Source organism: Rana temporaria, chromosome 6 (assembly GCF_905171775.1).
Source record: "Rana temporaria chromosome 6, aRanTem1.1, whole genome shotgun sequence".
In the NCBI taxonomy this organism is placed as follows: domain Eukaryota; kingdom Metazoa; phylum Chordata; class Amphibia; order Anura; family Ranidae; genus Rana; species Rana temporaria.
Window position 1 is genome coordinate 67,346,790 of NC_053494.1, and position 22,513 is coordinate 67,369,302.

Genomic DNA, 22,513 nt, shown 5'->3' on the forward strand with positions numbered 1-22,513 from the left:
AACACACCAGTCAATGCTTTCAGCCATTGACAGACTAGCGTTGATCAGATGCCGATTGGCAGGCTCTTGGTCACGCCCCTTTGACAAGACTGTTTATGTTTAACCAGCTGTACACATGGACCGAATGTCGAGCTGAACGATGGCGCCCGTTTATTCAGTTCAGGTTTTTTTTTTTTGTTTTAGCCCTGTAGCAGACTGACTCTTTGCTTCTGCGTGGGAGACTTTGGGTGTAACGTGTTTGCTTCCCTGCGGCCAGTGTTTTTGCTTAGTGGAGCTCCATGAAACTACATACATCACAACCTATTTGTAAATGTAGAATTAATTACCCTGGTCTCTGCATATGCCAAATGTCTGGGCCCCCAAAGACTGTCTTTTTCCTTATTTTGGACCCAGCTATGACTTCAGGCAAGTCCATTTTTTTTCATAATTCTGGAGCATGCTTACCATAGGTTCCGAACCGTTAGACTGAGGAGGAGTTCTAGGCACTGGGAGAGTGCAGGGGTCTTCATTGTCAGAGAAGCGCTTGACTTCCAATCAGTATATTGATACTAGGGAGTATTGGGTTGTCACTTAACCTTTTTAAGTGATGATTTGAGGGAGCTCCTAATATTCGTATTTAGCCAAGTGTCAGGGCTGTGGAGTATGGCCACCATCAGGGAGAACCAATCGTAAATATTTTTTTTTTCCAGTGGGTCACCCATGTGGCTTCCCCTGTCAAATAGCCTCTCCATCCATGATATTTGAATTTGGTGTTTTGCTTCTGATATTGCCTCCCTTTACCGTGATATAGTCTTAACATTCTTGTGCCTGTTACCAGTTCACAATGTTTGGGTCTATTTCTCAGTCATGGTATCTTTTTAGGTAAAGGGGTAGAGCTAGAAGATCACCCTTTAATGTCAAATTCTCTGGGCTGTGCGCATTTCTTCGTCATTTTGGCATAAGGCATCTGTTTCCTAGGTTTGTAGGGCTGCCAATAAGTCTTCTGTTATGTTTTCCCAGATAGATGTTGGCCCCTGCTGATGCCAGCTTTGAGAAATGAGCTCTGCTCAGCTGTCGTTTTATTGCCAGTTCTCTTCATTGCACAGTGACTCACCTGGTCATCTTTTTCTGCTTGTCAGCTAACCCTGCTGGCCATTTAAACTGCCTGGGTCAGATCTGTGTCTTAGCCTGGTCAACATATCCAGATACTCTGCTGTGTTTTCCTGTTAAACACTTTTGCCTGGCCGACTTCCTTCTAGTTTCTGATCCTGTTTACTGTCTCTACTATACTGATCTATGGATTACCGTTTCACTGACTTTTTCCGATTACTTGCTCTGGTTACCGAACCCTGGCTATGTTTTGACTATGTTTGCTCTATTTTTACCATTTATTAAAGTGTGTGTGTGTGTGTGTGTGTGTGTGTGTGTGTGTGTGTGTGTGTTTTTTTTAACTACACTGCACTTCTGATTCATAGTTCCTGACAAGTAAACTGCATGCAGTCCCTTGTTTTTGTCAGGGTGCATGTTTAGCCTATGTTTCTCACCCTTTTAGTTTTACTGCTTTTGGATCTCCAAATTCAAGAATTCTGTGGTTCAATGGACAGTAAAGATAAGTTTTGTATGTAAAATCCTTTTGGAATCCATTAAGGACACAGCATTTATGTGAACTCGGCTATAAGCCGCCTCATTTTTACCCGTTCTAATTTCGTAATGCTGCATCATGACCTTTTCATTAACGTTATGTATGTTAACAACTGATCTGCTTAAACTCCCTTTGTTCTATACTTGGGCCTTTTAAACATTTTAACAACTTCTTCTCCTCTTCCACAGGAGCTGTGCCAAATACAGTCCAAAGCTTCTAGCAAGCTGAATCCATACACCGAAGACAAAAAGAAAAATGGAGATGGGTTAAACTCCATAGCATGCACTTCTGTTTCTAGCCAGGTGTCGGTCACCACAAAAAGTGCTGAATTAGAAGATGTGTTTACTAATGTAAAAAAGTATGTTTCAGAGTATTTAAATCTGGTCTATACTCCATTTCGCTCTTATGCTTTTGTAGGGTTTCTTGTTATTCCCTGGAGTTATTACAGTGCCTTGAAAAATTATTTGTACCCCTTGAAATTTTCCACATATTGTCATATTGCAACCAAAAATACAAATGTGTTTGGATTTTATGCGATAGACCAACACAAAGTGGCATATAATTGTGAAGTGGAGGGAAAATGATAAATGGTTTTCTATATATATATATATATATATATATATATAAATTTTTTACAAATCAATATCAAAGTGTGGTGTGCATTTGTATTCGGTGCCCTTCTACGCTGATGCCCCGAACTAAAATCTAGTGAAACCAATTGCCTTCAGCAGTCACCCAATTGGTAGAGTCCACCTGTATGTAATTTAATCTCTGTATAAATACATCTGTTCTGTGAAACCCTCAGAGGTTTGTTGGAGAACCCTAATGAAGGCAAAGGCACACATCAGACAGGTCAGGCATAAAGTTGTGAAGTTTAAAGCGGGTTAGGTTATGAAAAATAAAAAAATCCCACGATTTGAACATCTCACGAAGCACTGTTCAATCAATCCGAAAATGGGAAAGAGTATGGCACAACTGCAAACCTACAAAGACATGGCCGTCCACCTAAACTGACAGGCCGGGCAAGCAGAACATTAATCAGAGAAGCAGCCAAGAGGCCCATGGTAACTCTAGAGGAGCTGCAAAATTTAACATTTTGGCATAAAAGCAAAACGCTGTGTGTGTGAACTAACACTGCATATCACCCTGAACACACCATCCCCGCTGTGAAACATGGTGGTGGCAGCATGATGTTGTTGGGGTTGCTTTTCTTCAGCAGGGACAGGGAAGCTTGTCAGTTGATGGGATAATGGATGGAGCCAAATACAGGGCAATCTTAGAAGAAAACCTTTTAGTCTGCAAAAGACTTAAGACAGGGATGGAGGTTCACCTTCCAGCAGGACAATGACCCTAACCATACAGCTAGAGCTAAAATGGAATGGTTTAGATCAAAGGATATTAATTTGTTAGAATGGTCCAGACCTGAATCCAATTGAGAATCTGTGGCAAGACTTGAAATCTGCTATCAAGATGCTTCCCATTCAATCTGACAGCGCTTGAGCATTTTTGCAAAGAATGGACAGAAATGTCACTCTCCTAGATGTGTAAAGGCATGCCACACTTTTGAGATATTTATTTGTAAAAAAAAATTAAACCTTTAAGAATATTTATTATTTTCCTTCCGCTTCACAATTACATGCCACTTTACGATTTTTTTGGTTGTAACATGTATGAATTTTTTTTTAGGGCACTGTGTATTATTTTTAAACATGAAAAGCAAATTTCTATATAGTGCTGGTCTCTTTTGTGTTTTTTTTTTTTTTTTTTTTTTTGTTAACAGGTTTGAATATCTGTTTTTGTAGTGTGTTTTATTTAAGTTAAGGATATGCAAGCTTTGAGTCCACCAAATCAGTGATTTTTTTTTTTTTTAATTGTCTCATCTAGGTGGGAGGGCTCGATCAATGGAAACGTTTCTTTTTCCTTGGAAAGTAGTAAAAAGGAAGAAACTTTTCAAATTAGTAATCCATCTGCTTTCAGTAAGCTTGCTAATACTAGACAGCTTAGTCCGGTTTGTCAATCTGGCTGGTCTTCCAGGTAAGGCCTACTGATTTTATTGGTAAAAAGGAGGGAAAATGCATCCTTTTTTTTTTATTTTTTTTTTTATTTATTTTTATTTCCTCTTTCAAGGAGTTTGTCCCCAAATCTTTCCAATCCTTCACCTGTGACTTCAAATGAGACTGATGCCACAGATTCATCTGTTGATCCATTTGCAAATGGTGCTGATATACACATTGGAAATCTAGATTATAGGAGGTCTAGAAAAGAGCTTCTCCAGACTCTGCGTGACATATTTTCCAGATATGGAAAGGTGTGTGTGTGTGTGTGTTTTGGTTTTCTGGCTTTTTAAAAAAAATGTTATCTTAAGCTGAAATTTGAATAGAATCTGTTTTAAATACTGTGTGTGTGTGTGTGTGTGTGTGTGTGTGTGTGTGTGTGCGCGCGCGCGCGCCTGGGTTTATCCGTTTTTGTGTAAGAACATCCTCTCAATTGGGAATTCAATTTTTTTTTTTTTTATTCCCCCATTTTGTTTGTGTTAGATAAATCATCTTGAGCTCAGTCCTCATACTGATTATCAGCTCAAAGCCACAGTTCAGATGGAAAATCTTCAGGAAGCGATCTGTGCTGTCAACAGTCTGCATAGATACAAAATTGGTAGCAAGAGAATCCAAGTGTCCCTGGCCACAGGAGCAGCCAATAAATCGCTCTCTTTACTGAGGTGAGTTTATTTTGCCTGTTCTTTTAATGCAGGACGAAACCCTTTCTAACAAAGTGTCTCCAGGGGGTAGACCTTTCTAGCCAACAAACCTTTCCCTGACACCTGGTGACTTTGCTTGCTGCATATGGTGCATGAGTCACGTAATGTATAGCTCAGCTCTGTTAATGGCATGCTGAGAGTGGCACTAGATTTCAGAGACCGTATAACCACGGCAGAGATGTTGATGGTTGGGGGTGCAGCAGTGACAATATCCTGGACTCCATTTTTCTCAACAGTACAAAATGGGGGAGGTGTTTTTATAATCTTTAAGTTTGGTGTGATTACTTGCAGAATATAGTAAATGTCACCTCATAGTTTACTTCTGTTTTTTACCTTCCTGTCCTTCTTTTTTTTTTTTATTGATTTTTTTTTTTTTTTCTTCTCTGGTATCTTAAACAGCTTTGGAGCCATTTCCATCCTTCAAGATGCCCCAGCTTGCTGCTTACCTTTATTTAAATTCACTGAGATCTATGAGAAAAAGTATGTATTCTATAGCTTTTACTTAATAGGTTGGCCTTCTCATTTGAAAAGGTTTACATGTAAAGTTTTATAATCAATTTTTTCTTGGTGGCATACCTCTTGGTTTTCACACCACATACTAGCAAATATAATGAAACGAGCCAGCTCCAAAAGGCGGTGTTCTCTCCCTTTTACCCCAGTGTGAGTTTGGTTTCCTAAGGAGGATGGGTGTCTTTATTTTCTAGTTTTAAGACTTCTGGGGATTTTTTTTATTAATCTGTTGCTAGGTTCAGGGTGAATGTTTAAAATCCTAGGAATCTTAGTTCAGACAGAGCTGAATTTGCCTTTCATTTTTCTAAAAATAGTATTTTCGATTGGAATTCCATGTAAAAGTAAAAATGCCCTTTATTTCTACGAATAATATTTTATATTATGTCTTATTGGAATTTCTAAATATCTGATTTGAAACCGTATAGGCCAGATATTCAGCAATTCTCCTTTTCTTTACTGACAACAGTGTGCCTGTTCAGCCCTAGTTGATGTCTCCTATCTGATCTCACATGGGACTATCTTCTCCTACTGGAAAGTTATAGCACGCAGCACCTTTTGAACGAACAGTGGAGACTTTTTTTATATTTGCAGATGCCTAAAAAATGTGGGAGGAGTCTCAATTTAACTTTCTCTGTCGTTCGACATAGTGGGTGTTGGCCTTCCTTTAGGAGTTGACTAGGCAGAAACTTATATAAAAGGTTAACTTATCATACACACCCTATAGCCCCGCCCAGGGGGTGGGCCCTTTGGGTATAGCCCCTTTCTCTGCATCTCGCAGATCAGTTTTTCTCTTTCGTTCATGGACAGACACAGCCTTAATCTTGACTTAGTGGATATTGGCCTTCCTTTAGGAGTTGACTAGGCAGAAACTTATATAAAAGGTTAACTTATAATACACACCCTATAGGGCCCTCTGGGTATAACCCCTCTCTCTGCATCTCGCAGATCAGTTTTTTTTCTGCCTAGTTTCAGGAGAAGACATGGCTCCCTTCAGGCCCATGGCTTGAAGGCTGTTAGTTCAAGATTCTGGATTTTAATTTTTTTCCTGCGATCTTCGATCAACTGCCGACTGGGCGACAGGCTGGATCCTAGATCCTTGTATTCTTCCCAGTTTCGGCCATCGAGCGTGTGCCAAACGTAGCTGCGCGCTGGGTCATCCACGACATGCCCGTCGCTCTACGGGTGGCCGGTGAGCTATGCGCTCCAGGGCTTGCATAAAGACCGGTCTACAGGGCCGAGTCCTAGTAGCCTGGCCGACAGTCATCTCCGTTACCATGCGGAAGATGCACTGTCCAGGATGCTCCAGCATAAAACCACAGGAGGGTAAGTACTACTACCTTGCTTCAGGAAGAAAACAGAGCTGGGCATCCCTGGAGAGGTGAGTAAAGGGCTCTATATTTCCCTTCTCCCCTCCTTCCCTCCTCCCTAGACTGCTGAGGTGGGGGTTGCCCTGGGGAGCTCCACCTGAGAACCAATATAAAGTATAAGTGCATAGGTATTGCTTACTTGTGTCCATGTTGTCAGCTGCTGCTTCCCTCTTTCAATGTAGAGAGCTGCATAAGAGATTCTGCTGCTGTGTGTCTGGCGACCATTTTTTTTCTGTGACCATGCTGGATTGTTTGTATACCTGGTGGCCATTTTCTTGTAGCCACTGTTGGCCTCTACTCAGAGCTCGGCGGCCATACTTCTGGGGTCTATATGCACTACGGCGGCCATTTTCTTGTAGCCGCCCAGCGCTGGAGGTGGTGCTCACACGGCGCCCAAGGGGGGGCTTTACCCCGTCGCTCAGCGTCCTGCGCGGTGCTTAGAACGGCTATCCTTGGCAGCATTTCCCCATGAAACTGGGGCCTCTAGCGTCCCGCTCGGCGGCCATTTTTTCCCCTCCCGTCTTTCAGGACAGCCCACAATTGAGAGATACTCCTCCTCTTCCTCTAGGAAACACTGCGCCAGCCCATAAATTTCTCACTCCCCCTGCCAGACCTCAGTATTAGTGTTTCCTCCGGTGGGGAGACACTGTGCATGGGAACCTAGGCCAATTCAGGCAGAGGACTGAGGCCATCTATTTTACCTTAAGGAAGCAGAGGCTTCCAGGTGAATCCTGGTGCGGTGCAGGCCCACCATTAGCCACCCCTTCCACGCCGAGCGCGGCTCCTGGTTGCGGGGGACCCCTATCTCGTCCAGCGGGGCGCAGCGGGGGGGACATCCAGGCTCGCCCTGTACTACAGGCCGCAAAGAATTTTTTTGAACCGAGCGGGCTGGACGGCGGGTGACGTCATTTCCGGCGTAGAGCGGATGTCTCCCCTTTGAACCGCGACTTCCGGTTCCGGGTCGCGGTGCTGATAGGAGGTCCGGGCGGACGCTGGAGGGAGTCGGATCTCGCACAGGCGAGGAGAAAGCTCTCAGCAAGCAGCCACCTGCAGTCATGTCGGCAGCATCTCCAGAGCCAGCCCTGACAACTGACGCTACCTCCAGCGAGCCTAAGGTAAGAGTACCCTGGGGAGGGGCGCTCTCTAGCTTAGGTTTGCCTCTCCATGTAGGGTTCAATGCATGGGGAGGCAAGCCCCCTGGGTGGCCAGGGGAGGGGGAGTCCTTAGTCCCAGGGTTTATAGGGGGCTAGGTGCACTCCCAGGGTTGTAACTAAATTTTTTAAATTTTTTTAAATTTTTTAAATTTTTTATTTTTATAACTGTTGTTTTCTGCCCTTTCTGTGTTTCAGAAAGCCATTGAAAAAACGGGTAGTGGAAGGCATAGCTCAAAGAGGAAGTGTGCCTCCTGTAGGGATGTCCTTCCAGAAACATGGACTAAGGTCCTATGTAGGGATTGCATTCAATCCCTGGTCAGGGAAAATGAATTGGAACAGGAGTCAGGACTTGCAGCCTCTGTTAAAGAACTGTCATCCACGTTCTCCTCATTCAAATCTCTGTTTGAGAGATTACAGCCTTTGGCTGTCCCTACCCTGGTTACAACCCAGCCACAGGCTCAGGGTCCTGCTCCTGTCATACCCATTGCAGCAGCTATGGCAGATGTTTCCGCAGGCCCTTCCCAAGAGGAACAGGTTCCTCCAGATAGTGCCACCTCTGATTCTCAAGAGGGGTCAGAGGGAGAGGACCAGGACGGGGAGTCCAGGAAGCCCTCTAGGTACAAATTGTCACTGGATGAGGTAGAGGACCTCTTAGGGGCAGTTTACACAACCCTTGGTATCCAAACCGACAAGAAACCTCTTACCCTCCATGATCGAATGTACAGGGGTCTGGAGGAGCAAGAGAAAAAGGTCTTCCCAGTACATGATATACTAGTTGAGACCATTAAGAAGGAGTGGCAGGATCCTGAAAGGAAACCCTTTTTTTCCAGATCCCTAAAGAGGAGATTCCCTTTCTCAGAGGATCCTTTATCTGTTTGGAACAAAAGCCCCAAATTAGACGCCGCCTTCTCCCAAGTGTCCAGGAACACGGATTTAGCGTTCGAGGACATGGGGGTTTTGTCCGATGTTATGGACAAGAGAATGGATTCCCTATTAAAGAAATGTTGGGATTCTACTATGGGGAATCTTAAACCAGAACTTGCCGTCACGGTAATGGCTCGCAATCTGGAGCATTGGCTCTCTAAAATTCAGGAGCACATTGAAGCTGGTACGGATAAGGAAACTATTTTAGCCTCCTTCCCTACTATCCTGCAAGGAGTCGCTTATATAGCGGATGCCTCAGCGGAGTCAGTCCGCATGTCGGCCAGATCGGCGGTTCTGGCTAACTCGGCCAGAAGGGCCCTCTGGCTCAAGACTTGGACTGGCGACAGCGCCTCTAAATCCAAGTTATGTGGTATTCCCTTCACAGGGGACCTGCTTTTTGGCCCAGGCCTTGAAGCAGTACTAGACCGCACGGCGGACAAAAAGAAAGCCTTTCCTCCTAAAAAGAGAGTCACAGTACAGGCAGGAAGGGGGTTTCGTCCGCATAAGCAAAAAGGGGCCAAACCAGCGGGCCAAAAGAGGGTTTGGACCCCCAGGGGCAGAGGCAGAGGTGGAGCGATTTTTCACCCTCCTGTCCAGCCCCCTAAAAACCCATGACTTGTTAGTCAGGGTGGGAGGAAGACTGGGGACTTTTCTCCCACAATGGGAATCAATCTCCCCAAACCAGTTTGTCCTGGCGGTCATAAGAGGGGGATACCGACTGGAATTTTCATCACCTCCCCCCCAGAGATACCTAGTCACCCATCTACCCAGGGACAAGGAGAAATCCGAAGCCTTGTTGGGAGCTCTAAGGGAGCTAGAGGATCAGAGTGTCATCCTCAGAGTTCCAAGGGCAGAGGAAGGAAGGGGATTTTATTCACACATCTTTGTGGTAAAGAAGCCCTCGGGAAAATACAGGTTAATCCTAAACCTAAAACCTCTGAACAGATCCATTTCATACAGGAAATTCCGTATGGAATCAATTTATACAGTCAGAGCCCTCCTTCCCCTCAATTGTTTCATGGTATCTCTGGACCTCAGAGACGCATACTTACACGTCCCGATCGCAGAGAATTCTCAGAGTTATCTGCGATTGGCCGTGGACCTAGAGGGAACGATTGTACACCTCCAGTTCCAGGCTCTGCCATTCGGGCTATCCTCCTCGCCCCGGATTTTTACCAAAATCCTGGCAGAACCCTTAGCGTTTCTGCGACTTCAGGGAATATCCATCATAGCCTATCTGGACGACCTGCTACTTTTCGCAGCCTCGCCAGAGCAGCTATCCAGGGACCTGGAAGTGACCAAGAAGGTTCTAACGGACCTAGGGTGGTTACTGAACCTAGACAAGTCCAGTTTAATTCCATCCCAACAGATCACTTACCTAGGGTACCTGCTGGATTCTACTCTCTCAAGAGTGTTCCTCCCGGTAGAGAAAGTCAAGAAGTTGGACAGAGCAGTAGCTTCCCTCCAAAACAATCAACAGGTGTCACTAAGGTCCCTGATGTCAACGCTAGGTCTGCTGACATCTGCCCTCCCAGCCGTACAGTGGGCAGGGATTCACTTTCGCCCACTGCAGGCCTTCCTACTAAGGGTCTGGGATCACAGCCTAGAAACCCTAGACTCCTTGATTCTAGTACCCCTTCAGGTAAAGAGATCCCTCTGGTGGTGGAGAAAGGCCACCAACATTACCCAAGGACGTCTGTGGATTATCCCGGTGTCTCGGGTGGTAACCACAGACGCAAGCGGCAAGGGCTGGGGAGCGCACCTGGGGTCCCTTCCAGCGCAGGGTACCTGGGGTCTCCAAGATCTAAAAAGATCTTCCAATTGGAAGGAGCTGAGGGCAGTGGGCCTAGCCCTCAGGTTCTTTCAGGAGGAACTCCAGGGACACCACATTCAGGTGAGATCGGACAATTCATCGGCCGTAGCCTATTTAAACAAGCAGGGCGGCACGAGAAGCGAAAGTTTGTCGGTCCTGACAGCAGAGATTCTGGGCTGGGCCGAGATCCACACCCTCTCCCTTTCGGCGGTCTTTCTGAGGGGAGAAAGAAACGTAACAGCAGACTTCCTCAGTCGGAGGCAGCTGAGGGAGGGCGAGTGGACCCTCAACCAGGAGGTCTTTCAGCTCCTGAACAAGAGATGGGGAACTCTGGAGGTGGACCTCTTCGCCTCAAGAGAAAATGCGAAGGCCCCCTGTTTCTTCTCCCTGAACAAGGGAGAAGGAGCAAGGGGAGTGGATGCCCTGTCCCAAAGCTGGAAGTTCGGAAGATGCTATGCATTCCCACCTCCGGTACTTCTTCCAGCAGTACTGAGAAAATTCCAATTAGAGCACACCTCTCTAGTCCTGGTAGCTCCTTACTGGCCCAAGAGGGCTTGGTTCTCAGTCCTCAAACAATTAGCGGCAGAACCACCCTTATTTCTACCTCAGCGGGAGGATCTTCTATCACAGGGCCCAGTCCTATGTCCACAAGTCCACAGGTGGAGGCTAGCAGCGTGGCTACTGAGGAAGCCATACTAAGATCCAAGGGATTTTCCGAAGGTTTAATTGCCACCCTCCTTAATAGTAGAAAAAAGGAGACCCGCAAAATTTACAAGAAGGTTTGGCTTCGTTTCAACGAATGGTGTGTAAATTGCCCCTGTTCTGTACAGAGCCCCACGGCTGTCTTAGAATTTCTTCAGTGTGGGGCAGATAAGGGTCTTTCGGTTAGCACCCTTAAAGGGCAGGTTTCGGCACTTACGGTGTATTTAGAAAAACCTCTGGCCACCAGTCCCTGGATAGTCAGGTTCTTTAAAGCACTATCCAGACAGAGACCAGCTCGAGGGCCACCCTTCCCCAGTTGGGACCTGTCTCTGGTATTGCATACCCTAACGGGTACTCCCTTTGAGCCCTTAGATAATTGTTCTCTAAGGGATTTAACCTTAAAAACAGCTTTTTTGGTTGCAGTGACCACTGCTAGGAGGGTCAGCGAGCTAGAAGCTCTATCGATCAGACCCCCTTTTTGTGTTATTTTCCCGGATCGGGTCGTTTTCAAGACCGATCCAGCCTTTCTTCCTAAAGTGACTTCAAAGTTTCACAGGAGTCAAGATATAGTTTTACCCTCTTTTTGTTCCAACCCTTCGGGGGAAAGGGAACGACGTTTCAGTACGTTAGATGTTAGGAGAAGTATCCTACATTATTTAGAGGTGACTAAACCGTTTAGACGGTCAGACTCACTATTTGTTTTATTTTCTGGAACCAGGAAGGGATGCAAAGCATCCAGGCGCACTATTGCCAGGTGGCTAAGACTAAGCATTGAGCAAGCATACACTTTGGCTGGTAGGGATATCCCTACAGGAATTAAAGCACACTCCACTCGAGCGCTGGCAACCTCTCAAGCAGAAAGAGCGGGAGCAACGCCGGAACAGATTTGCAAAGCAGCAACATGGTCCAGCTACACCACCTTCGTTAAACACTACAGGGTGGACCTGGTTTCGGCAGGTGAGCAAGCCTTTGGACGAAAGGTTTTGCAAGCCATAGTCCCACCCTAGTTGGTAAGTTCTCGGTTATCCTCTCAATTGTGGGCTGTCCTGAAAGACGGGAGGGGAAAAATAGAGTTACGTACCGGTAACGTCTTTTCCAGTAGTCTTTCAGGACAGCCCTGGGTACCCACCCGAATAGAGGAAGTCTGATTTCAAGACCAGGACATGATGTTGATATGTAATTGTATGTTATTAACATGTTCTTGTGTCTCCCCAGCTGACCGGAGGTGCTCGTATAAATACTGAGGTCTGGCAGGGGGAGTGAGAAATTTATGGGCTGGCGCAGTGTTTCCTAGAGGAAGAGGAGGAGTATCTCTCAATTGTGGGCTGTCCTGAAAGACTACTGGAAAAGACGTTACCGGTACGTAACTCTATTTTTTGTAGCCCATGCAAGTATACAGCATTGGCGGCCATGCTTTTGGGGCCTCAGTATGCTTGACCTCCAGCGCCTGAGCGGCGGCCATCTTATAAATCGGCATCCAAACAGACGCACGCTGCTGACTAGCAAACAAGCTGATAAGGACAGCAGCCTTGTAGATGGCAGCCATTCAGCAGACTGATGGTTATATTCAGCGGACAAGAAGCAACTCGGCTAAACGGCACTGCTCTGCTGGTTCCAGGTGGTTGGTGCATCACTGGGGAATTTAAACTGCGCCACAGCAGCCATTTTGCCGTTATCGCGGTTTACATAGCTTGGCGGACATTTTCCTGTAGCCCGCTGGTGATTTTTACCTCAGACGGCGGCCATCTTGGAAATGTCTTGGCCTCTTGTGTCAGTTTTAGCGCTGCAAAACGCCACACATCTTCCCTGGGGTGACAGACGCAGCACAGCCAGCACACCTCGGGTTTTCAGCTCTCTGCAACCGGGTGGGGTGGTGAGTCCCTGGGGGGACTCTGCTTCTATTTTTGCAGCCGGGAGGTGACCGGTGGGTTGTTCTGCCTTGCAGTACACAGCGGTGGGGCTACATGGAACCTGTACTGGTTATTCTGCCCCAGCAATGCCGCATCTGTTGAGGCAATGGCGGCTGGCCTTGAGGCGTTTCTCATCAGGTTTGAAGCAGTTAGTGTCCAGAAGGGGGGGGTACAAAGCGCCCTCTCCCTAAGCCTGCTTCTGGGGATATCTCTGACACAGATCTGATCTGTCATGTCAGATGATGCAGGCTTAACCCACACGGACTGTGAGGATGACTCTGCCTCAGGGTCAGTAAATGATATGGGAGTGCGTGATACTCATAAATTTTACGATTTGGCGGGGGCACCGAATGTGCCGGTTCCTTTTGTGTTCCGCAAACCGCCCAGCACCGCAACCTGTATTCCATTTTGGAGCAATTGCTGATGTAAGGAATGGGACACGCCACAGAGTTTTTGCTGTTTCTAAAAACTTTGCGGTCCGTTATCCCTTTGAGAAGGACTTTTTGGATGTTTCTCCTCCATCAGTGGACCCTCCCGTGTCCAGACTGAGTAAAGCCACCACATTGCCTGTGGAAGGGGCTCACGCTTTTACGGACCCCACTGATAGGAGGGTGGAGGCTGTGGCCCGCTCTATGTTCACAGTTGTGGGTTCGGCTGTGAGACCGGTTGTGGCCGGGTCTCTGGTGTCGCAGACACTGACTGAGCGGGCAAAGTTGTTGCTGCAGAAGCTGGAGGAGCAGGATGCTTCCGAGACCTGTAAGGGCCTGGCTGAACAATTGGTTCAGGGTTTAGAATTTGTCTGAGTCGGCCCTGGATACGCTTCCCTTGCTTTCCAGAGCCTCCGCCTATGCGGTGGTACTATGCTGCCTTGTGTGGCTGACATGCTGGTCTGCGGACCAATCCTCCAAGAAAGCCTTGGTGGATTTGCCCTTTAAGGGTGAGCGACTTTTGGGGCGTCCCTGGATGACATCATTAAGGATGCCACAGGTGGTAAGAGCACACTGCTCCCACAGTCTGGGAAGGGCAAGGGGCCTCGCCGTAAGGCCCTCCTTTACTACCCTAAGCGTTTTTTTTCGTGCGGTGGGGAAAAAGTTTGCAAGGTGCCAAGACCCCCACTGCGGGGCAGAAGCGCACCTTTTACCGCAAGCCCAACAAGCCTGCGGACAAGCCTGCTTCCACATGAAGGTCTGCCCCCGCCCGTGTCTCGGGTGGGGGGCCGGTTTCGCGGCTCGGTGGAGGTCTCTTTTTCCGACCGTTGGGTTTGCGAAGTAGTTTTCTCGGGGTACAACATAGTTTCTCTCTTGTCCACCAAACAGATTTTTTTCCTTCCAACCTCCAGCTTCCTCGATCACCGGAAAGGCTCTGGCGGGGGCTGTCCAGGATCTACTGGACAGGGGAGTGGTTGTGCCAGTTCCCTCAATTGGAACAGTTTCAGGGGTTTTACTCCACTCTGTTTGTGGTCCCCAAGAAGGGAGGGGTCCATCCAATCCTGGATCTCAAGGCCCTCAATTGTTTTGTCAAGGTGCAAAGATTCAGGATGGAGTCGATTCGCTCGGTAATGGCAGCACTCCCTCAGGGGGACTTTCTGGCATCCTTGGACATCATGGACGCGTACCTACATGTTCCCATATGCACAAAGCACCAGAGGTTTCTGCGCTTTGTGGTCAGGGAGGACCATTTTCAATTTGTGGCCCTTCTGTTCGGCTTGGCATCGGCACCACGGGTTTTCACCAAGGTGCTTGCCCCGATACTGGCCCTGCTGAGACAGCGGGGGATCGCTATCGTGGGATATCTGGACAACCTTCTCCTGCAAGCTTCTTCAGGCTCAGAATTAGAAGAGGATGTGTCTATCATGTGTCAGGCTCTCCAAGAGTTCGGCTGGCTTCTGAATGTTCAGAAGTCGGTGTTGGTTCCGTCTCAGAGACTGGAATACCTGGGACTAGTCCTGAATTTCGCGGAGGCGAGAGTTTTTCTCCCAACGGAGCAACTTCAGACACTGCAATCTGCAGTGCAGCAGTTGTCGAACCCAGAAGTGGTAATTTCTTCAATTCTGCATGAGGGTTCTGGGTCTGATGGTGGCCTCTTTCGAGGCGGTTCCGTACGCCCATTTCCACACCAGGGTGCTACAGAAGGAAATTCTGTCACGTTGGGACAAGCTCCCGTCATCTCTGGATTACCAGATTCAGTTGAGTCAACTGGTGAAGTCTTCCCTGATGTGGTGGCTGGCGTCTCCGGAGCGGGAAGTCGTTTCTGCCATGCCACTGGACCGTGATCACGACGGATGCCAGCCTCTCCAGTTGGAGGGGCGTTTGGGGCACCCAGTCAGCCCAGGGGCTCTGGACTCAGGAGGAGTCCCACCTACCAATCAATATACTGGAGCTCCGAGCAATCAAGCTGTGCCTTGCCAGGTGGTCCCTGGATCTGCAGGGCCGACTAGTCGGGATCCAGTCCGACAACGCCACGGTCGTGGCATACGTCAATCATCAGGGGGGCACACGGAGTTCAGCTGCAGCGACAGATGTCGCGCGCATCCTTCGGTGGGCCGAAAGGTCTGTTCCGGCTCTGTCGGCCGCGTACATTCCGGAAGTACAGACTTGACAAGACGACTTCCTAAGTCGCCAAACACTAGACCAAGGAGAGTGATCACTTCACCCGGAGGTGTTTCCGAGTCTGTGCCGAAAGTGGGGCACTCCAGACGTGGACCTTCTAGCGCAAGGTGCCACGGTTCGTGGCCAGGTCAAGAGACCCGTGGGCGGACGCGTCAGACGCGTTGGTGGCACCTTGGGGTCGCTATCGCCTAATTTACCCCTTCCCTCCTCTGAAGCGTCTTCCTCGCCTGCTGCGCAGAGTGGAAGCTGAAGGGATTCCAACAATCCTGATTGCCCCAGATTGGCCGCGTCGCTCCTGATACGCAGACCTGGTGCGTCTGGTGGCAGACGCCCCCTGGCGTCTATTCCTGAGACAAGATCTTCTGTCGCAGGGTCCGATCTTTAACCCTGCTTTACAGTCGCTGGCTTTAACGGCGTGGCTGTTGAGAGCCAGGTACTGATGGACCGGGGCCTGTCGGGCTCAGTGGTCTCTACCATGCTGCATGCACGGAAGTCTACCTCAGGTTGGATTTACCATCGTACGTGGAAGGCCTACATCTCTATGTGTGAGGAGATGAAGTGGCACTCTCGTGCATACGTGGTGTCCAGGATTCTGCTGTTTTTTTACAGCGGGGAGTGGATCAGGCTCTCACCTTGAGTACGGTTAAGTCAGGTTTCGGCTCTGGCTGTTTACTTTCAGCGACCCTTGGCGTCGCACTCCTTGGTGCGTACGTTTTGTACAGGGGGTCCGGCATGTGGCCCCTCCGGTGCGCCATCCATTTCCCCCATGGGACTTGAATTTAGTCCTTTCGGTGCTTCAGGATGCCCCCTTTGAGGACATTCGGAAGATTCCTTTGTCGACTCTGTCACAAAAGGTGTTTTCTGGTAGCAATTACCTTGATCAGACGTGTATCTGAGCTGGTGGCCTTGTTTTGCAAGGCTCCCTACTTGGTCATCCATAAGGATAAGGTGGTGCTGCTCTTTTCTCCCAAAGGTCGTTTCGGCTTTTCACATTAATGGGGACATTGTTCTTCCATCCTTAGGTCCTCAGCCGAAAAACCAGGAGGAGGCCACTTTACATTCCCTGGATGTGGTTCGGGCCCTACGAGTGTACTTATCTTCTACGGCTCCGTTCCGGAAGCCGGACTTACTGTTCGTGTCGGTGGCTGGTCCTAAAAAATGCCTGGCGGTCTCGTCGGCCACCATTTTTAGGTGGATCCGACAGGTTGTGCTTTAGGCCTATGCCCTGAAGGGGCGGGCGCCTCCCTTTCGGGTTACGGCGCAATCGACCAAGGTGATCGGTGCCTCTTGGGCTTTCCGGTATCAAGCTTCTGTGTTACAGGTGTGTAAGGCAGCGACCTGGTCGTCGGTCCACACTTTTTCAGAGTTTTACAAGGTGGATGCGAGTGCATCTTCTGATGCCTCCTTCGGCCGCAAGGTGTTACAGGCGGTAGTTTAAGGCTGGAGTTCCTCTGTTGAGTAACTCCGGTCTTGTTTGGGGTGTAACCTGGTTTGCTGTGGTGTTTTCCCACCCCTCAAATTTTTTGACACTGCTTGGGGCTTTCCTTTAGGTCAAAGGCTGCTGTGTCCGTCCATGAATGGAAGAGAAAATAGAATTTTTGTACTCACTGTAAAATCCATTTCTCTGAGTTCATGGACGGACCCAGCACCCACCCCTCCTTTTGTTTGTACTGCTTGTTACGAACAGGAGCTGCTAGAGCAGGGTGTGGGTTATACCCGGGGAACCACGCCCCTGGGAGGAGCTGCACTGAGGAAAGTGTTAAAACTTAAAGTGCCTTTTTTCTGCCTAACTCTCCTGAAGGTAGCGGATATAACCCTAAGGTCAAAGGCTGCTGTGTCCGTCCATGAACTCAGAGAATGGATTTTACGGTGAGTACAAAAATCCTATTTTTTTTTTGTACCTAAAAACCTAGCGGTACGTTACCCACTGGAGGAGAGTTTCCTAAAGAAATGGACCTCGCCCCCCATAGTAGACCCTCCTGTGTCCAGACTAAACAAGCGTACAACCCTTCCGGTGGAGGGGGCTCCTGCCTTCAAGGACCCAGCGTACAAGAAGGCAGAGTCGATATCCCGTAAACCTATACACTGTAGTAGGTTCAGCGGTACGCCCAACCATAGTTGGGGCGCTGGTGTCCCAGACGTTTACGGAGTGGGCAAAGTTACTGCTCAATGGGTTACAAACACATCACGCTTCCACCCATGAGGTAGCCCTAGCGAAACAACTGGTACAGGGCCTAAAATTTGTGTATGAATCAGCCTTGGACACTATTCCTCTGCTGGCCAGAGCCTCTGCTCAGGCTGTGTTAGGCCGTCTACTGTGGTTGAAGAATTGGTCGGCGGACCAAGCTTCCAAGAAGGCCCTAATGGACCTGCCCTTTAAAGGCGATAGACTCTTTGGAGCTTGCCTGGATGACATTATTAAGGATGCCACAGGAGGTAAGAGCACCTTGCTCCCACAGACCTTTAAGGGGAAGAAGCCACGTCGGCGACAGGGGCCCTTCTTTACCGCACCCAATCGTTTTTTTTTCGCCCGCCCAGCGCTGCGGGAAGAAAACCACTGGCCAATAAAGTGCCTGCTCAGGGACAGAGACGTCCCTGGTTTCGCAAACCCAACAAACCTGTTAACACGACCACACCCGCATGAAGGTGCGCCCCCACCCATCCCTCGGGTGGGGGTGGCGTCTTCGCGAATTCACGACCCGGTGGACATCTCGGGTTACCGACCGGTGGGTTTTGCGGTCGGGGAAGACCACTATTTGTGGTTCTCCCCTTTGGCCTGGCATCTGCAACAAGGGTGTTCACCAAGGTGATTGCCCCAATTCTTGCCCTACTAAGACAACGTGGCATCGCTGTCGTGGGGTACTTGGACGACCTGCTTCTGAGGGCCGCTTCAGCCTCAGAATTAGAGGTGAGTGTGTCTATAACATTAGACCCTCAGAAACTTGGGTGGCTACTGAACATTCAAAAGTCAGTAATGGTAATGACTCCACGCCTAGTGTATCTGGGATTGATTCTGGACTCCTCAGAGGTAAAGGTTTGCTTCCCTGTGCAGAAGTTGCAGACCCTTCGGGCTGCGGTGCGGTAGTTGACATCCCAGAAGGGTCGTCGCTCTGCATGTGAGTCCTGGGCCTCATGGTGGCCTCCGAGGCGGTACCATAGGCGCAATCTCACAGGCGAGTGCTACAGAAGGAAAATTCTGTCTAGATGGGACAAGTTCCCATCATCCCTGGATTATCAGATCCGGGTGAGCCACCAGGTCAGGGCCTCGCTGGTGTGGTGGCCAACCTCACCGGCACTTCTGTCCGGGAAGTCGTTCCTTCCTTATCACTGGATAGTCATCACGACGGACGCCAGCCTTACAGGTGGGGGAGTCTGGGGAGTTCAGTCCACCCAGGGTCGCTGGTCTCCAGAGAATTCCCTTTAGCTGATCAAGGTCCTGGAACTTCGAGCTATCAGGCTGTGCCTCTCCACATGGTCTCAGAGGCTACGAGGGCGTCCAGTCAGGATCCAGTCAGACAATGACACGGCAGTGGCATGTCAACCATCAAGGAGGAACAAGTAGCGCAGCTACAGCGTCGGAAGTCGCTCACATCCTAAGGAGGGCAGAAAGGAGCATACCGGCAGTGTCGGCCATATACATTCCGAGTGTGGAAAACTGGCAGGCGGACTACCTGTGTTGCCAGATGCTGGACCAAGGAGAATGGTCTCTGCACCCGGAGGTGTTTCAGCTCCTTTGCCCAAGATGGGGCACGCCATACGTAGATCTCCTGGCGTCTCGACTGAATCGGAATTGAGGTTTGTGGCCAGGTCAGGAGACCCATGGCCGGACACGACAGATGTGTTGGTGGCGCCGTGGAGTCAGTACCGGCTAATCTATGCCTTCCCTCCTCTAAAGCTCCTGCCTCTTCTGCTTCGCAGAGTGGAGGCAGACGGGATTCCTATGATCCTAATTGCTCCGGATTGGCCTTGGAGTCCTTGGTACGCCGATCTATTGCGGCTAGTAGCAGACGCCTCTTGGCGTCTACCGCTGAGAGAGGACCTGCTGTCGCGGGGTCCCATACTTCATCCTGCATTACAGTCGCTGGCTTAACGGCATGGCTATTGAAAGCCAGATACTAAGAGACCGGGGCCTGTCGGATTCTGTGATTCCTATCATAAAGAAGGCTAGGAAGTTATCCTCTAGGAGGATTTTTTATCGCACTTGGAGAGCTTACTTGGCCCTTTGCGAGGAAATGAAGTGGAATCCACGGACTTAATTGGTTAAGGGACAGATATCTGCCCTGGCTGTTTTCTTTCAGCGACTCACTCTCTTGTGAGAACATTTCTAAAGGGGGTTCAGCAGGTGGCCCCTCCGGTCTGTCCTCCACTACCTCCCTGGGGATTTGAATAGCAGACGCACCTTGGCGTCTACCGCTACGAGAGAATCTGTGGTCGCAAGGTCCCATAGGTCATCCTTCTTTACAGTCAATGGCTTTAACGCCATGACCTCTAGGTGCCTCAGAACCACTATTTGAGAACATTAGGGAAGTCCCCTTGTTGACACTTTCTCAGAAAGTGGTCCTTTTGGTGGCTGTTATGTCGGCTGAGAGGAGTTCTGAGCTGGCAGCCTTGTCATGAAAGGCTTCCTATCTGATATTTCACAAGGATAAGATGGTGCTGCGTTCGCAGCCTTAGATTCTTCCTAAGGTCATTTCGACCTTCCATCTCAAGGAAGACCTTGTACTGCCATACTTGTGTCCTCATCCGTCGAATCCTAAGGAGACAACGTGGCATTCTTCGGACGCTGTCCGAGCTCCGAGAATATACTTGTCTGTTACTGCTCCGTTCCGGAGTTCAGACTCACTGTTTGTTTCAGTGGCTGGTCCCAAGAAGGGCCCAGCAGTCTCATTGGCCACCATTTCGAGGTGAACCCGACAGATCCTGATCAGACTTGCGCCATAAAGGGTCAGGCGCCTCCCTATCGCGATGCATTCGACCAGGGCAATGGTTCCTTTTGGCGTTTCAGACATCAAGTGTCTGTTTCCCAGGTGTGTAAGGCGGGTCGCCCGGTCACACTTTCACTAAACTTTACAAGTTGATGTGAGTGCATCTTCGGATGCTTCTCGGCCGCAAAGTTTTGCAGGCGGCTGTTTAGAGTTACACTCCTCAGTTGAGGAGATCTGTTTTGGGGTGAAGTTTATTTTTTTTGCTGTTCCCACCCCTCATTTTGACACTGCTTTGGGACGTCCCACTAAGTCAAGATTAAGGCTGTGTCCGTCCATGAACAAAAGAGAAAATAGGATTTTATGCTCACCTCCGTTACCATTGCGGGAGATGGTCTGTCAAGGATGATTCCAGCATAAACCCACAGGAAGGGTAAGTAGTTACCACCTTGCTTCGGCAGGAGGACAGAGCTGGGCATCCCTGGAGAGGTGAGTAAAGGGCTCCATACTTCCCTTCTCCCCTCCCTCCTCTCTAGGCTCTCTGAGCTAGCTGCTGGGGCAGGGGTTCCCCTGGGGAGCTTCACCTGGGGGTGAACAATGTACGTTCACTAAATCGGTGTATAAGTGCCAAGAGAGATTGCTTGCCTGTGTCCTGCTCCATACTGTCGGCAACCATTTTCCCTGTGATCCATGCTGTATTGTTTGTACTTGCACTGGCGGCCATGTTCTTGTAGCCGCATTGTATTGGCCTCTATTGACGCTCGGCGGCCATACTTTTGGTGATTTCTGCATGTTTTACTTCCTGGGGTGTTACACTTGCATTGGTTTGTAGGGCCGTACTGCCTCTAGCGGTCGTTCGGCGGCCATTTTCTTGTAGCCCCACTATGCTTTTATGCATAACACTGGCGGTCATGCTTTTGTGGCCTCTATTGTCAGAGCGGCGGCCATCTTTATTATTTAAACGATTGTCAGACACGCTGCTGACTACTGAAACTAAAGAGCTGACAAAAGCAGCAGCCCTATTAAGTAGCAGCTATAGCTAAAACAGCACAGACTGACGCTCACTCTCTGCTAGTGTTCAGCGGATAAAAAGCAGCTGGGCTACAAAACGGCACCATACTACTAAGTTCCTGGGTGGGGAGTCCTTTGGGGGGGGGGGGGGGACCCCTTGTCTCTGCTGCAGCTAGCAGGGTGGGTTACTGTACCTTACTTGGGAGTGCCTGTGTCAGGCGTGTGGGCAGCATGGCGTTAGAAGCAGACCTTTTTCCCCTGAGACACCTGAGCTGGCAATTGATGCCCCTGCACCCGATGTATCGGTGACCGCTATATCTGCAATCCTAGATGCCTTTGTTGCCAAGGTCGAAGCAGCACGTCGGAAAACGGGGGCTAGAAACCGCCCCCTCCCCCGGAATCTTCTGGGGACAACTCGGATACGGAGCCAGGCCCAGCTACGGCTCAGGACCCTGGCTCTGAGGTATCTGACGATGCGGACCTAGATTGGCCAGACAGTGAGGGTGACTCTGGACCCAGGTCAGCACATGAGAGGCTCTGGTAAGTGACCTTATCACCGCAGTGCGAGATACCCTAAAAATAGAGAGGTCTGTAGATGCAACAGAAGCGCCGGTCCCTTTTGGGTTCCGTAAGGCGACCCGCATTGCTATGGTGTCCCCTTGTGTGTCTTACTTAGACAAACTTTTATACAAGGAGTGGGACAAACCACAAAATACTTTTTCAGTACCTAAAAATCTGGCTGTGCGTTACCCTCTGGAGGAGAGTTTCTTGAAGAAATGGACTTTGCCGCCGATGGTGGACCTTCCTGTGTCCTGACTAATCAAGCTAACCACCATACCGGTGAAGTGGGCTCCCGCCTTCAAAGACCCTGCGGACAAGAAGGCAGAGGCGATCACCTGCAACCTATACGGTTGGACAAAGGACTTTGCTCGGTTTCCAAAGCGAGCAAAGTCCTTTCTTGTATTAAGAGAGGTATGGACTCCAGAGACAGAGATATATAATTTTGCCCCTGTACAAATCATTAGTAAGACCTCATCTGGAATATGCAGTTCAGTTTTGGGCACCAGTTCTCAAAAAGGACATCGGAGAACTGGAGAGTGCAGAGAAGGGCAACCAAACTGATAAGAGGCATGGAGGAGCTCAGCTATGAGGAAAGATTAGAAGAACTAAATTTATTCACTCTTGAAGAGGAGAATAAGGGGGGATATGATCAAC

The 22,513-nt window shown here is 49.1% G+C and overlaps 1 protein-coding gene across 4 annotated transcripts in view; it reads left to right on the top strand.

Annotated features, from left to right (window-relative positions):
* The window catches only part of MARF1 (meiosis regulator and mRNA stability factor 1), a 444,629-nt gene that overhangs the window by 120,752 nt on the left and 301,364 nt on the right, over positions 1 to 22,513 (top strand). For all 4 annotated transcript variants that reach the window (XM_040356921.1, XM_040356923.1, XM_040356922.1 and 1 more), the window contains exons 9-13: positions 1,810 to 1,979; positions 3,506 to 3,655; positions 3,749 to 3,929; positions 4,159 to 4,337; positions 4,776 to 4,856. In XM_040356921.1, the coding sequence (XP_040212855.1) occupies positions 1,810 to 1,979; positions 3,506 to 3,655; positions 3,749 to 3,929; positions 4,159 to 4,337; positions 4,776 to 4,856 (761 nt within the window). The remainder of the gene's footprint in view (positions 1 to 1,809; positions 1,980 to 3,505; positions 3,656 to 3,748; positions 3,930 to 4,158; positions 4,338 to 4,775; positions 4,857 to 22,513) is intronic.